This window comes from Crocuta crocuta, unplaced genomic scaffold, assembly GCF_008692635.1.
Source record: "Crocuta crocuta isolate KB4526 unplaced genomic scaffold, BGI_CrCroc_1.0 scaffold415, whole genome shotgun sequence".
Lineage (NCBI taxonomy): Eukaryota > Metazoa > Chordata > Mammalia > Carnivora > Hyaenidae > Crocuta > Crocuta crocuta.
Window position 1 is genome coordinate 43070 of NW_027531525.1, and position 16694 is coordinate 59763.

At 54.8% G+C, this 16694-nt stretch overlaps 2 protein-coding genes across 2 annotated transcripts in view; one reads left to right on the forward strand and one right to left on the reverse strand.

Annotated features, from left to right (window-relative positions):
- The window catches only part of BOLA1 (bolA family member 1), a 1687-nt gene extending 1140 nt beyond the window's left edge, over window positions 1–547 (forward strand). The window contains exon 2 of the mRNA XM_077772572.1: window positions 61–547. Within this exon, the coding sequence (XP_077628698.1) occupies window positions 67–480 (414 nt within the window). The 5' untranslated portion in view covers window positions 61–66 and the 3' untranslated portion in view covers window positions 481–547. The remainder of the gene's footprint in view (window positions 1–60) is intronic.
- Window positions 548–3259: 2712 nt separating this feature from the next.
- On the reverse strand, window positions 3260–16304 carry SV2A (synaptic vesicle glycoprotein 2A). Its single transcript, XM_077772600.1, is given in 14 exon segments — window positions 3260–5072; window positions 5465–5624; window positions 6217–6423; window positions 7295–7428; window positions 7621–7785; window positions 8103–8191; window positions 8386–8496; window positions 8719–8808; window positions 9445–9578; window positions 9694–9845; window positions 10662–10842; window positions 12123–12364; window positions 12366–13058; window positions 16240–16304. Coding segments are annotated over 13 exon segments (2193 nt in total). The 5' UTR covers window positions 12710–13058; window positions 16240–16304; the 3' UTR covers window positions 3260–4888.
- Between the last annotated feature and the right edge of the window lie 390 nt (window positions 16305–16694).

Sequence of the window (16694 nt, forward strand, 5' to 3'; positions counted from 1 at the left end):
CCTGGGCGCTCGGCAGGTGGAAGGCCCAGGTCCTCACTGCTCTGCGCCCTGTCTCCGCAGTAGCCGATGCTGAGGGTGCAGCTGGTCGGGCGCCTGTTCCCCATGGCCGGCCGCGTCTGTCTGTCCCGGAGCAGCGCCGGCTTGGGGACTGCCGGTCCCGTCGAGGCAGCCATTCGCACGAAGTTAGAGCAGGCCCTGAACCCCGAGGTGCTGGAGCTGCGCAACGAGAGCGGCGGCCATGCGGTCCCACCGGGCAGCGAGACGCATTTCCGCGTGGCGGTGGTGAGCTCTCGCTTTGAGGGACTGAGCCTCTTGCAGCGCCACCGGCTGGTCCACGCCGCCCTGTCTGAGGAGCTGGCCGGGCCGGTCCACGCATTGGCCATTCAGGCACGGACCCCCGCCCAGTGGAAGGAGAACCCGCAACTGGACACAAGCCCCCCTTGCCTGGGTGGGAGCAAGAAAACTCGGGGAACCTCCTGAGCCCGCAGAGAGGGGAGACCAGGATCCCGATGATTTGGAAATAAACCACGGGCTTTCTTCCCTTCAATACCGTCTGGTGCTTGTGAGGGAGGAGGCTCCTTGGGCCCCGTTCAGCCAGCACATGCGTCTTCCCTGGAGATAGCAGCTCATTTCTGATCAAAGCTTGTCTAAGGGCAGAGTGGAATCACTCACCTGCCCTTGCCTTGGACTATTTGGGAAAAGCTGCCTCTCGTTTTATGTTAAATTGGGACTAAGGAGACCTGATGAGTTGGAAATAGTCCTGTTTATCAAAAGATAAATTATCATAGGAGACACACTGCTTTGTGTTGTTCGTGGCCAGTTGAGGAGTGCTACGATGTTCTTGGGAGAAGATACCTGTAGCCTAGGGTAGGCATGAAGGGTTTCATTGTGGGGAGTGGTCTAATTGGATCTTTAAAGGAAAGCACAGAATTAAACCAGAAAGGAGAGGAAGGATGTTCCAGGGAGGGGCATAGAAACTGGACTGAGCAGCAGTGAGTGGAGAGGCAGGAGTTATAAATACATTTGAATTTCATACTGGGGGCATGTTGGGCTTTCTATCAGCCTATCCATTTCCAAAAGGATTTGCATTTGTTTCTCAGAAAAATCCTTAATGCGGGGCGCCTGGGGTGGCTCAGTTGGTTAAGCACCCGATTCTTGATCTTGGCTCAGGTCGTGGTCGCATGGTTCGTGGGTTAGAGCCTGGCATGGGGCTCTGCAGTAATGATGCAGAGCCTGCTTGGGATTCTGTCTCTCCTCCCCGCCCTTCGCCTACTTGTGCTCTATCTCAAAATAAATAAACTTTGAAAAAGGAGAAAGAAAAATCCTTAACAAGACCAAATGAAAACCAAAACACACTAAGGCAGTGAAAAGATGACAACATGATGGAAAATAAGTATAGAAGATGGAGAAAACTTTGTATAGCCCCCCCCTTTTTTTTTTTTTTTTAATTATTTATTTCTGAGAGACAGAGCATGAGCAGGGGAGGGGCAGAGAGAGAGGGGAAACAGAATCCGAAGCACGCTCCAGGCTCTGAGTTATCAGCACTGAGCCAGACGCAGGGCTCAAACTCCCAAACTGCGAGATCATGACCTGAGCCGAAGTTGGACGCTTCACCTACTGAGCCCTTTTTCTTAGGAGCCTTCTAGAGTCCTGTTTCTGAGGGGAGCTCAGGTGATGTCTAGCTAAGCACCTTTGATGACCTTCATGTGGCAAGAGAATTCTACATACTAAAGAAAAAGATTAACATCCATCTTGAGCATTTTGAGCTCAAGGTTAGACTGCCAGGTTGGACAATAGGAAGTCATTGAGGAATGACATGCCAAAGAGCATTTGGGGGCAGATCCTTCTGGCAGTGATGTGTAAGGGGGTTGATAGGAGATTGGAGGCATAGAGAGCAACCAAGAGTGTAGACAGAACCCTGACTTCAAGGTGAGCAGTAGGAATGGAAAGGAAGGAGTTTTATTTCAGAGCTACCATAAAAAGTCAGAAAATACCTTGATGAGAACAGAAATGTGAGGGGAAGTCAAGGGTAATACCCAGGCGGTGCTTTCCAGATAGCCTAACAGATAAGAATTCCCACAGAAACTTGTTTCAAATGGGGATTCTAGGTCCCCTCTCTTTACGGGAAAAAAAAAAGATTCTGATTCCACAAGAACAGAATCTGGAATCTGTCTTTAAAAGACAAGCGAATTCAGAGGAAAGCTGGCTCTATCCTCAAGAAATATTCATAAAGGGGTTTTAAATTTTAGTTTTGTAAATTCTGTTTTATTATGGTAGTAACACTTAACATGACGTCTATTCTCAACCAGTTTTTAAGGATACAGTTCATTATCGTTGACTATAGGTCCAGAGTCATACACTCTAGGGCTTATACCTCTTGCTTAACTGGAACTTCTGCTTTTTGATGAGTGACTCCCCGTCTCCTCCTCTCCCCTGCTCCTGGCAACTGTCATTCTACTCTTTGATTCTATGAACTTTGACTATTGTTAGATAACTATTGGAATTATTTGGTATTTGTCTTTCTGCGACTGGCTTATGTGACTTCATATCCTCACGGTTGGCTCATGTTATCACATGAATTCTTCAAAAAGAATTTCCTTTTTAAAAGCTGAATAGGGCTCCCTTGTACATATATGCCACCGTGTCATCAGTTCTGCCAACGATCATTTAGGTTGTTTCCATGTCTTCGCTCTGGTGCATGGTGTTGCCAGGAACACGGGAGGGCTAATGTTGCCAAGGTCCTCGTTTCAGTTCTTTTTTTTTTTTTTAACGTTTATTTATTTGTGAGAGAGAGACAGACAAAGCGTGAGCAGGGGAGGGGCAGAGAGAGAGGGAGGCACAGAATCCAAAGCAGGTTCCAGGCTCTGAGTGAAGTGTCTCCTTGTGGTTTTGGTTTGCATTTCCCTGACCGGTAGTGGTGTTGAGCATTTTCCCATATACCTATTTGTGTGTCTTCTTTGGAGAAAGGTCTATTCAAGTCCTTAGCCCCCTTTTAAAATCAGGTTATTAGTTGCTTTTGCTATTGACTTGCAGGACATTACTCCTAAGTTTTCAAATCCCAGAGACTGGGAGGGCCCTCCACCTGCAGAAGCGAAAAGGTCAGGGGAGAGGGGCCAACTGAGGAAAGACACGTGGTGCATCCTATTATCCTGGCTTCCAGTTTGGGGAGAGAGGAATAGCATTTCCGTCTCTCCACCTTTCCCTCCAGGCAAGCAGAAGGTTGGATGTAGGTGGAGAGGCAAAGAAGGCGATGTAGCCATTTTGGATTTTAAGGATTTGTTTCTTTTTTTTATTTTTCATCAATATTTTTCATTTCATTTTTCACATCAACAGAGTTGGGTGTAGGGTTCCCCAGGAGCACAAGAGAGATGGATGGGTCCCTCCGGGGTGGGTAGAAGGGAGAAGGCTGCGTCCAGCAAATGAAGGGTGAGGAAAGGGGGCACACACTCGTACACTGGGCACAGGAGAAGGCAGTCCTTTGAGCACAGACACCAAAGAGTTAAACAGTCCCCACCTGGGTCAGTGTTACAAAATGGGGGGAGCGACTATAGGGTGAGGGCACCGGACGCAGCGCGAGGAAGGTGAATTTGGATTTTTTGTTGTTGTTTTCACTTTTTTTTTCCTTTTCACTTGTTTTTTTTTTTGTTAACATTTTACAAACAGCTAAAAACTACAACACGTCACAGCTACAGTGGAGGGCAGTTGGGCACCAAAGAAAGCAGCCACACAGAGTGGGGTGGGGCAAGGGCAGCTTAACCTACAGGGGGTTCCGTGTAGAAAGGGTGAGATGGGGAAACTGAGGCTTCTGGTCCCACACTAGGGGTCCCCGGCTTATTGCCCAACCTCTTCCCACTAGAGACGCGTTGCTGGGAGGGCCCCTGACTCCTGCCCCCACCCCAGCCCCTTGTGCTTTTTGATCTGCTGGTTTGACCATATGCCTGGTTTCTTTCCCTCCCCTGCTACCCTGCGTGTGAGGGGACAGGCTGGGAGGGGGGTGGCAGCTGTGCTGTCCCTGTCTGTGCTATAGTGGGTGGAGCCTCTCGCTCCAGGGGCCTGTGCTTCTTGAGAGGAGGGGATGTGATGGACCTTGTCGGGTGCCCTCAGGTCTCTCTGGACTGTGGGACTTTTATCCTAGCCTGGCCTGGGGCGCCTCCCTCCCAGACCTGGCACAGAAATAAGGTTAGGGGCGGTACTGTGGGAGGCAGGGTAGTGTGTGTGTCCACTGAGATTACCCTTGGCTGTATCTTAGGACAGTACAGTGACCCCCTGCCCCATGGCACATACACACACACACATAAGTGTTCCACATGCACTCACACACACAGGCCTGCTGAGCTGCCTCGGAACTTAATGTATAAGTAAATAAGGATCAGAACGCTAATTTCATAAAATTCAGGCTTCTTACTTCTAGCCCAAATTGAGGGGGAAGTGGAGGCCAGGGGGCTGAGGTTTATTGCTACTCCCCCAGCATCCAACTGGTGTGAGAGGGCGCCCGTGGCCCTTCCAGCTCTTAAGTTCTTTTGGTCCATGGACGACACCAAGCCCCAGACCCCGGCACAACCACAGGCCCATGGTTTCACCAGAGCATAGGTGGAGGGAATGGGGGAAGGGCGGGAAGCCTGTGCTGGGGCCCCTCACTAACACTGGGGGAGAAGGGTGTGCACGTCGGGGGGGTAGAGCTGCATCCCGAAACTGGGATGAAGGGGCCTTCCCTGTATCCCTGCCCACGGGGTCACACACATGCACACGCGCGCACACACGGCGAAGACACTGAACATGGGCGATTGGGGAGTGGGGGCTCTGGGGCCAGGGCGGCAGGGCAGGGAGGGAGGAGAAGGGGCTGTCGGTCTCACAGTGTGCCTGCCACCCGCAGCGCCCTGAGACCCTGTCACTGCAGCACCTGCCCCCGCGTCTCGGGCAGCTTCAGGGCCAGAGAGCTGCCGAGGGCAAGGGCAGCCGAAGCAAAGAGGATGGGGGCGGCCTTGGTGATCCCCACGAAGGACGTGAAGATGCTGATCCCCAGCACAGCTGCCAGCTTACAGAGGGCGTTCAGGAAGCCGAAGGCGGTGGTCCTGCTTGGCCGGAGGGGGGTGGGTCCATGCGGTGCAGAGGCAAGGAGGATTTGCGGGGGACAGGTGAGCGGGTGGGAAAAGTGAAGGAGAGACCGCAGGCCGTGTGCAGAAGGGATATGACGACGGACAGAAAGATCAGAGAGGTGCGGGATGTACATGGGGGAATACAGACGGGGAGGTATAGGGAAAAGAAGACCAAAACATTAGGTGGGTAGTTAAGACTTCAAGGAGTGAATACAAAATCTAGAAGCTCTTGGAGGGGAAACTCAATGGGGATATGTAGCCTTTTAACCCCGCAGATGGTTTCCCACTCAGCCTGCTTCCTCACCCCACTTTCCCGCCACCGCAGAGACCCTAAACCGGCTGCCCTGCCCCCACGACACTCCAGCTACCTCTTGTCTGAGGGGTAGAGTTCAACAGTCAGCACGTCCAGCGCGTTCCAGGATGCAATGCTGACCCCCCCAAAAAGGCAGAGCAGAGCGATCATGGCTGACTCGCTGTTCCCAAAAGACAGGAAGAAGCAGGAGACACAGGACATCACGCTGGAGCCGGCTAGAGCCAGGAGAGGAGGGAGCGGCTTGAACCCAGGCAGGTGGTGCCCACCCACAACCCGCCCTGTGCCGTCAACTAGGTGAGCAGAGCCCTGGAGGAGATTCTTCTAACCAGAGTACTCAAAAGGAAGGCTCTTCGCTCCTCCCCAGCCTGCCTTAGAACTGTATTTTTATGAATAATAGCCATAACCACCTCCTCAACGACAGCTATGGGCCAAGCAGCTTGATGCTTTACATGCATTGATCTAATACGTCAACCCGGCGAGGGAGGTACTGGCCTCACCCCCACTTTGCAGATGACACAGCTGGGCTCATCAAGTAACTTGCCCAAGGTCAGAAGTGAGCTGAGGTTCAGAACCCATAATCTCGAAGCCTGTGCATTGCTGTGCTGCCTACCTCCTTTCCCCCTCAGAGAAGCTTCCGTACGGGCCCCACCCCCCATCTTGCAGCCAAGACCTAAGCAGAAGACAGGAGAGAACCTTCTCTAGCTGAGCTCCTCCTTCTCAATAAGGTAAGAAGCCTGTTGACAGCCTGGCCCTGCTCCCCAGGGCCCCCATTCGTGCTGACCCACCACCACCCACCCGCCCCCTTACCAAGCATCCGGAGCCGGCCAATCTTGTCCATGAGCAGGGCAGACACGATATTCCCAGGGAGTACAGCCAGCGTCCCCAGGAAACTGACAAAGTACACCATGTAGGCGCCTTCGCCAGTCCCGGTCACGTCCAGGGGGCAGCCCTCCTTGTTGTGCAGGAACGTGCTGTTCACCAGACGGCTGTTCACGAACTTGTACTCAAACAGGTCTGCGGGCAAAGACCAAGGTAGGCAGGCAGTCTCGGCAAATGGGAGACAGAGGCTACGCCTCAGGACTCTGCCTTTGGGGGATTTGTTGGAGGCCGGGGGAGGGTGGGGGGAGGCTCCCAAAATTGCTCAGGGCCTTCACTGCAAAACGTCAAATCCTATCACCATAGGAACTAGAAATCTTTACAGCAGAAAATGACCACAGTCTATGAAACGGAACAGTGGGACTGGCTGTTTCCAAGCTTTCTCGTTAATAATCTTCACTTCTTAGTCATTCTTTTTGTCTGTCCTCGCTGACTATAAGCAGCAGTACCATGGGTTTAGGAGAAATCACTAAGTAAAGTATTAAAAATCATTAAAAGATCCTTCCCGTTATGTTTCCCCGCAAGTCAGGAAAAACTCACCAGGTGCTCCCTTAGAGGCGGGGCCTCAGTCTAGGTGGCGAAGCATTTTGGGTGCATGTCGTTTGAGAATCACTGTTTTAAAGACTGGACTAATGCGTTGATTCCCAGCCTTTTACCCACCAAATAGTCCTTTCATTGTTTTTTTTTCCCCCTAAATACCCTGTTTGAATGAGTTTTGCCCTCTTCAAAAGTACACCGATAACAACACGGATTTGCTTTAATTCTAGCTCAAAGGTAAGGAAACGATGTTTTTGCCAGATATGCTTAAAGCCATGACAGAAACCTGTTCAGTTTCCATTCGGTTTCTGGAATTATTGGTGGCAGCTAAGAGTCCCCCACACCACCTTCCTACAGGGCCCCAGAGAGCTCAGCGTGTGAACCCCGAATAGGGAGTGAGGAACATTCCTTCTCCCCTCTTCAAGGTCCCCTCAACCCTTTGGTCCGACAGGCCCCAGCCTCAGTGCCTTACCGGTGTTATAGAACACAGTGTTGATGAATGTGCAGTTGCGGAAAAACGTGTTGCTCGAAGTGACATCCTCGAAATAACACTCCTCAAACAGGGAGTCTTCAAAGGACACTGACTTCAGACGGAGCCCAATGAACCTGCAAGGCCAGGATGCTGAGAAGCACTTCCCCCTCATCTTCATACCCTCCCCCAAGACTCACTCCCTTGGAATCGAGAAGGAACCGCGGATATTTACTCCCACACACCCTGTCTCCGAACTCCCAGACTCACAAAAGAGGCAAAGGGTAGAAGGGACAGGGAAGAAGTGGAACGTAAAGGCCCCCACATACTTGTCATTGAAGTACTGCCCCCCTCTGTGGATCTGATTCTCCAGGGTGAAGTTAAAGGTCACATGCTCTACATGCTCCCCGAAGAATAGTTTGGTGCGGGCTTTGTAGTCCACCGCCTGCAGATGGCGGATCATGTCGGGAAACCAGACGGTCAGGCCGTAGTAGCTGAAGAGGCAAGCGCGATGGAATCAGCCAGGGCTCGGGGTTAGGACCAAAGGGTCCAGAACGAGGGGGTGGAGAGTCAGGACCTTGCATCTCCAGTCTCACCCCTCACCACTCCTCCCTTCACCGAGGTCTGGGGTGACTGTTGGTCTGGGGGACTTCAGGTTCTTGTGCCCACCTACCATACCCACTCATCTCCCGGCCATTTGCTCCCCTGATGGCCCCACCTAGCCTCCCCAGCGCCCCAGCCCACCCCAGCCTGTGTAACCTCCATCCGTCCTGCAGGACGTACAGCCCACTGCCCCCACACAGCCCCTCACCTGAACGACATGGTGAACCACACACCCATCATCATCAGAGTGATGCGGCGATATTCCGGACCAAAACAGGAGAGGAAATTCCCCCAAACCTGGGTGGAACGAAAGAAAGTCAGCTGGCGGCTGCACTGACTCCCAACACTCCCAGCCCAAGCCCCTCATGTTCTTCCTTTACCCCTTCCCTTTAGTTCACCCGTCACCCCCCAGCACACACAGGCTCACGCCCTGCCTGAGTCCCCGCCTCTCCCGTTCCCTCCTCTCTCTCCACCACGCCATCCTTCATTACCTGGCCCCCCAGGCTCAGGGCCCGGACCCCCCAGCGCTGGTACCAGGTCCCTGTGTCTGACTGGATCTCAATCAACTCATCCTCCTGGTGAATTGTCTTAATGTGGGTTACCTGGGGTCAGAGAAGGGGTTAGCAGTCACATAGTCTGTGTTTCCCAGCCCCATCCGGGTGCCTCAGTTTCAAACCAGTAGCCAAATGGGGGCAGGGGGTGGATGCGATGCCCTGAGAGAGGTCATTGAGGGAGAATGTGGTCGGGGATGTGGGGAAGGCAGGGGCTGGGTGGGGCTGGGGCTGCAGGGCCTGGGAGGATGGAGGGGAGGGGCTCTGGCTCACCGAGAAGACTCGCTCAGGGTGTCCCTTGGCCCGCATGTTGGTGTCATGAACCTGCTTCAGCACCATCCAGGCCTCGTCGTGCTTCCCGTTCTAGAGCCACAGACACAATTCCCACCGCCAGGTCAGCTCCTCCCTGACCCGGGGCAACAGACCCCCTTCCTCCAGTGTGGCTTCTGCAGTCACAGGACACAAAAAAGCTCCCACCCCTGCCTCCCACCCACGGGCGCGTGCATCAGCCCACAAGGAAAGAGCCCCAAGTAGGCGTTCGGCAAAGTCTAATTAGACTTGGGCAACCGTACGGGGAGTCCGGAAGACAGATACAACTACAGGTCCTAGGGACCCCCTGGTCCAATGGAAAGAGAAGAACTGAAGACAAGGGAATTGCTGATGAGGGGCAGGCAGGTTGTCAGTAGGGGCAGCATCCTAACGCTGCTGGACCAAGATCCACTTGCAGGGGGGAGAAGTAGAGGGTGGGAACTTCTCTTGAGCTATAAAGTCGGGGGCAGGGCGCCTGCCTGCACGATCTCTGGCCACCCATGGTGGGCAGGTACCCTAGCTCCTCCACCCACAGCGCCCCTCTGTAGGTGTGTTATAAGATGAAGGAAGCAACATAAAGTCCCCAGGAGTATGGGCCCCATGAGGGTCCCACAGATCAAACCCACCGCTAGCGTTTGAACACCGAGCCCCCTGACGCCCCTCCCCCCACCTAGCCCCAACCCTATTCACCTCCAGGAAGAAGCGGGGGCTCTCAGGCTGTGTGGTCAGAGCCCCGATGGCAAACACAGAAGGGAAGGCGCAGACGAGGACAAAAACCCTCCAGCTGTGGAACTGGTAAGCGGACCCCATCTGAAAGCTCCACCCTGGCAGGGACAGTCACAGCATCAGCAGAAAGGCCAGTGGCTGGGGGCTCCCACTGCCAAGGCACCCAGGAAAAGAGGGGGAGAGTCTGGGGTGCGCTCCCCGGGGACTGCTCACCGTAGTGGGGGATGATGGCCCAGGCCATGGCCGCTGCATACACTCCACCAATCATCCAAAACATGCAGAGCCAGCTCAAGTGCTCCCCGCGCTTCTCCTGGGCCAGAAACTCCGAGAAGTAGGAGAAGACAATGGGGATGGACCCTCCGATCCTGGAGGGCATGGTAAGAATTCAGCATTGGAAAATGGCCCTATCTCCGATCCCCTGCCCCAGGGCTCGGGGTCCCCAAGTGCCTTTCATCTTCCTACTCCTCATCAAAGAGACTTCTTCTCACACAGTGCCCTATACGCTCCCTCACCACCAGCCATTCGGCACCCATCCTCGGGACCCTGGGAAACAGCCAGGGAGGTCCGAGGCAAAGGGAAGGAACAAACGCTGAATCTTGACAGTGATACTGAGTGTCAGGAGAGGGAAGCTGATGACGGAAAAGCGGGGAAATCCCCACAGGAAAAAGCTAGGCAGAGAGGTGTCTGGGAGCAGGCATGTGCGAGCAGGCCGGAAAAGAGCTGGCAGACGGCAAAGAATGCATGCAGGTGGCTCAGGGGGTGTGGGGGTGTGGCGGGTCCACGCTCCAGATTTCTGGCAGCGGCGCGTGTTAACGGCAAGGTCTGTTGTCAAATGCAGGAAAGATGGCAACTCGGAAGGGTTCACAGGCACCCAGGGGTGAGGCTGAGACCCACCAGGCCTCTTCATGGAGCCAGGCTCAGAATGGAACTGGAGGGTGGGGTGGAGGACTCAGGAGTGGACGAGACATGGAATGGTGTTCTGGACAGGCGGTAGATGGGTCCAGGACAGGGGGTAGCAGGCCTGAAGATGGTAGGAGAAAGGAATTCGTTCATTCGGTGCATACATATTTGAGATGCATCTGGCGGGCCTGGCACCGTGCTGGGTTCTAGAAATCTAACGGTGACACGGGCACGGTCCTCCTTCACGCGTGCCTCCTGGGACTTAGGAGGTGGCCACTTACCCAACCCCAGAAAGGAGGCGGCAGAAGAGGAAAGTGCCATAACCCTGGACGAAAGATGAGAAAAAGGCGAAGACGCTGTTGACTGAGAGCGAGATGAGCAGACATTGCCTCCGACCCAGCCGATCAGCCAGACCTCCCCAGAGAAAGGCTCCCACCATCATGCCCAGGTAGACTATGAGGCCTGCAGGGAGGGAAACAGACAGCAGAGGTGTGAGCAGACACGCTTCCATCCTCTCACTTTTGGGGCATTAAATGAGCTAGAACTGCAGCAGAATGGATTGAGGAAGACTTCTAGAATAGGTAAGTCAACCCAGAGGTGAGAGCAAGTGAGAGTTCCGTCTTTGCTCACGGAGCATCATCGCTGCAGGCTAGGGGTTCAAAGGCAGGAATGCAGACAGACATGGGGGACCCCCAGAATTCTTTGTCTCCTTCCCGCTCTCTCTTGCTTGCTGTCACCTCTCACTGTGTCCCTGTCTCCCTGTCCCTGTCTGTCTGTCTGTCTCTCTTTCTCTCTCTCACACACACATACACCCCCATCTCTGGCTTGCCTAGATGGAGGAATGGATTTGCCCCAATTCCCAGACTTTCCCAGGGGCCCCTCTCCCCTTCCTGCCTTGACGTCCTCAAAGCAGCAGGAAACATCTCATGCGCGCCTGGAAGAGCAGCTCCGTTCCTTCAGTCCCCCCACAAAATCCCGCACACAGAACCCGTGCTTTAGTCCTCCCAGCTCCAATGCTTCTGGTCCTGAGACTCTCCTGTTCTTATTTCCTTCCTACATTCAGAGCTAGAATGATCCTAAGAATCATCTACTCTGAACTCTGCATTTTTACCCACCCTTCAGCCAAGCACCAACCAGTGGGATCTCCCCACTCCTCACGGAGACGTGGGGGCAGTGCAAGACCAAGCGATCCTTTGTGGGTGAGTGCAGGTGGTTTCCTCCCCCAGGGTCCACACCAGGAAGAGCCACGAGAGACCACTTACTGGCCCTCGAACCTCCCAAGCCTTGCCAAGAGCAAGCGTGGCCAGTTTCTCTGGCTGAAGGCAGACCTGGGATTCCCCGATGCCCACCCCGCTAAACTGACTCCTCATTTAAACCAGGGAGTCTGGAGACTGACTTCTTATTTCCCCAGTCAGGGAAAAGGGGCGAGATGACAGAAGGGAAGTCTCGGAAGAAACACCCAACAGGGGCCCCTCCCACCATGGCGACCGCCTGCAAAACCGATGGAGCAGACCACCCCCGGGCCACTGCCCTTCCCCAAGCCTCTCTTGCACGAACCACCTCACTGTGACTGAACCCCAAGAGGAGGGTTCGCGAAGGATGAGCACGTAGAGGAACTCCACGCCCTTTGGGGACATCTTGGGATCGGGGTCCCAGGGAGCCCAGCAGCAAGGACAGGGGTTCACGGGAGCAGAGTTTGGGGCGGGGCAGGGCTGGAGGGCCCCCCCCCCAGTGTGGCTTACCTAGCATGCCTTTGTTGGAGTCCGACAGGCACATGTCTTTCTCGGCGCTTGGCAGCACAAAGCCCACCACGAAGACCTCGACACCGTCGGCCATCAGCGCCAGGCCGAGCACGAAATAGAGCGTCCACTGGAAACGGCCGTGGCCACACTCCCGTAGGATGGCCTCATACTGCTGAGCCAGTTCTTCCCGTTCTTTCCGACGCTGCGCCTCCCCCCGGCCACCGGGGGGGCCCTCCCCATNCATCCGCCATCCGCTCGCCCTTGCCCCCAGACTCGGCCCTGGGGATGCCCTGATATTCCCCCTCGTAGATCTCGTCATCCTCGTCATGGCCTTCGGTGGCATCACTCGAAGCACCACCTTCTTCCTCATCCTGAGCCCCCTCCCCCCGGTAATAGCCATCGGCAGGGGCAGGGAAGTCATCATCGTCCTCCTCCTCCTCGAAGCGGGAGTAGGATCTGCGGGAATATTCGTCCTGGACTCTGTCCAGGCCCTTTACCACCTTCTTGGCCGCGTGCTTCTTGACTTCCTTGGCAATGTCTTTGGCCCCACGGATGAACGCTGCCCGGTCTCTGAAGCCTTCTTCCATGATGGGTCTTTGGGAATGCTTCGCTAGACCTCCTCCACTCCCTGCTTCTTATTTGGATTTTGCTCAAGGACTTTTGAAGTCAGAAAGACTCCTTCCCCCAGTTACTTAGATGGAGTGTGGCCACGTATCTCTGGACACAGAATAGGAGACAATAAGACGTGGCCAGTGAGTGTGTAGGAGGGGAAAGGAGGGAGAGGAGTTCGGGCCAGTTCAGTTGGATACATGGGTAGGGGAGAGGGGGAAGAGGGGACTGGGAAGGGGGGTGGGAGCCAGGCTGTGGGAGCTAAGCTGGAGAGCCAGGATAACTCAGGAAAGGCCGCCTACTTCCCTTCAAGAAGCCTCTTGAGATCTAGAAAATATAAGAGGGGGAGAAAAGGAGGTGGTGAGGCCTAAAACGGTAGAGAAGGCCAATGCGGAGCTTCCATCAACCCAGAGCCCCACCGAGGCTAGGTGACCTGGATGGTCTCCTTGCTTCAAGCCTGTACTCGGTTAAAAAGGGAAGACTACCTGGGCCAACTGTGGATCATTCCACATAAACCTCCTCACTTTGACCTTGGAATTCAAGCCTATGAGATTTGCTCCAGAGTCGCGCTCACCTACCTAGAGCCCTCCTTCTGCTCCCCTGCCCCGCATTAAGATCAGACCCCCAAACTGCGAAGAACAAACCAGGAAATATGAAAAACCGTAATTCTCTGATCTAGCCTGGTAGGCTTTCTTACTTGGGGCTGGGCTTGGGGAGAATGTGCAGAAGCAGGATCAAGGCCTCCAGCCTATTGACCTCAGTCCAATGACGGCCTCTCCGGTGGGGCTCTCGGGGTCCTTCCCTCAGGTTCCCACAAGGAAGGGTTTTCTCGGTGGGTGAAAATTCGTGTCCAGGGTCAGACAGACTTGGGTTTGACTCCTTGCTTCGTTCGGCACTTCCTAGCTAAGTGACCTTGGCCGTGTCTCTGAACATCCAGGCCTCGGTTTCCTCTTATTTAAGAAGGGGAAAGTAAGGATTAAGTGACATCATGTGTGTAACTCCTTACCATGGTACCTGGCACATAAAAAGTGATCAAGAAACGTTGGTTATTCCTCTTTGTGATGATAATCATACAATGCGATCTCCTCTAGTCCCTCACAAGATCCCAGACCAAAAGCCACCTCTCGACGCTCATGACGATAAAGAGCAGAAAGGGATACTGGCAAGGAGAACGCTGGCTCGGTGCAAAGCACATGACAGATATGTGACCTAAGCTGAAATCCCGACCCTGCCAGTCACTTGCCAACGGCTCTGGGGCAGATCATTTAATTTCCCTAAACCTTGGTGTCCTTGTGTTTAAACTGGGGATATTAAACTTTATTCTTCCGAGCCCACAAGAGAATTCAACCTCACAGCAGATAGGCTATAAATAAGTGTCCTCCCTTCTTATTAGACTGAAAAACTGTGAGAGAAACAGGAAGCAGCAAGGGAAGAGCAGGGAGTCATTCTCAGATATCCTCCCAAAACAAGAGTCCCCAGGCCTCCTGTGTTCAAATTAATTCCAGCAGATGGGCCTACACTGTCTCCCTCCAGACAAAGAAGGGAAGACTCAAAAACAAGGGAAACCTGGAACCGAGGTCATGGAGAAGAGGTGATCTCTGGCTGCTGCCACCTTCTTTCAGGACATCACCCACGAGCCCCTTCCCTGGTGGGGGCGGGAATAGAAATGGCCGATCGAATACATACTTCTCCAGTATGGGGGGCTAAGGCCTATAGCTGCACCTCCTTTCTCCAGGGCCTTCCTTCCTAATCCCTCTTAATCCTTTCTGCTCCTCCTCCAGGAGTCAAGGAAAAAGGAGCCCACGAATACCGCACTGCGTAGGAGACCAGTATAGAATGAAGGGGGCCTTGGGCCCCCCCCAAGACATCCTTCAGAGGGGAAACATAGGAGAACCCCCCTACCTTCCTTCAGAGAAGCAGAAGAAGTAGGACTAGATTCTGATCATAGATCATTCCCCTAAATATATCCTGCCTCCTCTTCCCACCCATCCAGGGCCTTCATTAAATGTCACACGCGCACACGGTAGCCCTGGTGGAAGGGGGTAAGTGACGCGACGTGGCTCACAGAGAAGCGCTGGCAAGCAGGGCCTTGGCCCCTCGGGCCAGATGTAAGCAGTGGACCACGATGACCAAAACCAGTGACCCCTATGTCACCTTCTTTTCTTTATGGTTCAAGGCCGAACCAACCCCTATGCAAGGGAGGAAACGACCCCCCTCACTGCGTGGCCATTTGCTTTCCTCTCCTTTCCTTCCCGTCTAAGGTCGCCCCCCTGCTCCCCAACCCCTGAAGGACACAGTTGGGCCCATCAGGAACCACATCCTGTGTTTATCTACACTGTTTACCCCTGAGAGGTGCGTGGAGGGCAGAGAAGGCTCCCAGAGCCACAGCAGGAGCCGATGTCTCAACAGCCAGCTCCCCCAGGGCCGATGAGCCCAGGAGGTCAGAAGGGAGAGAAAGAAGACAAATTCTTTGAGTTGGTGAGGAAGTGGTGCTATTTTTAGCCCCCGAAGCAGCACTGGGTGGCTAAGCCTGTGGGAGAGAGATGGGGCTTGGAGAGGTGGAGGTTACAGGAGATAAGATTCAGGGTTACAGGGCCCTTTAAGGTTGGCTGGCTCCACCTGACCGGAAAAAATGTGCCCAGGAGATGTTCCTGTAGAAGAGGGGAGGGGGCTCCTGAGCAAATGCTTCCCTTCTGGACGAAGGCCCCGGATTATAGGAGGGTCCAGAAGCCCCCACCCCCAATCAAAGCCCCGGATTCCCCAGCCCTCCCTAACCCAGGTGACAAGGTCATTAAGAAGCAGTTATCAAAACAGCCACCAAGGGAGAGGTGTGGGCATGTGGAGCAGCCGTCCCTGCCGGGTGACCGAGCCTTAGCCCCCCACCCAGGGCGCCCAGGGCTGCACCTCCCCTCCCTACATCCTACCGCAAGGGTGAGGAAGATGGAGCACTCGCAGTTCTGAGGGGAAAAGAAGACGAAGGTGCCCGCCGAGAAGGCACACAGCAGAGGAACACAGAGAGGCAGGGGCGCGGGGAGAGACCTCCACNCATTTCCATTCTTCCTTTCCCTTCCCTCCCTCCTTCACCTGCCCTTCCTCCACTGCCCCCCCACCCCAACCCAAGTGCAGGGAGCAGACTGAGGCAGCATCCATTCTCTGGCCCCAGCCAAGGTCACTTATCATGGGGGTGGGTGCAAGGTGAGGAGGGCATTGGACTTCGAGGGAACCCTACCTCACCTAAACCCTCGCCCCCAATCCTGTCAATATCTGAGAGCGTCCTGGGGACTTGGCTAAGGTAGAGAAAAACACCCTTACTCCATATATATATTCTGATCGGCACAGCAACTGCATTAAAGGTCCTTTCTGACCACCAGCAGCCCCCTCACCCCTGACGCGGGGACGGTCACCCTCCCCACACGCAAAGCATCGGAGGAGAAAATGGCTGCAAGGCGAGGCGAGGATGCTCCTGCCCCGGGCGGGTGGGGGTAAGAGACTGAGAGCGGGGTCTCACCTGGGCTGGCGCCCCGGGCAAGGCAGTCGCGGGCGAGGGCGGGGGTCCCGGCCGCGGGGCTGGCGGCAGCGGCGACTGCTCCGGGTACCAGGGGAAGCGGCAATGCAGACCTGCCCCCCCCCTCCACACACGCTCCGGCCCCGCCTCCGCCCGCCTCCTCCGTCCCCCCAACCCCCCAGCGCCACCGAGCACCGGGAGAGACCATTGTTGGAGGGGGTGGGGAGCGGCAGAAGAAAAGAGGATGGAGAGGGCCTCGGGGCACCAGGGAGCACCGATGGAGGAGCGGAGGGGACTGTCGCGGGCACAGCTGGAGATGCCACACAGCCCTTCCCAGCCCATTCCTAACAACAGATGAAAGGAGCTAAGGCTTGAACAGCGATGTCAGGAGGACCGTGGGAAGGCAGGAAGGGAGAGAGGGAAAGGCAGACCTTCTCAGCGCCCCAACCCTAGGACGG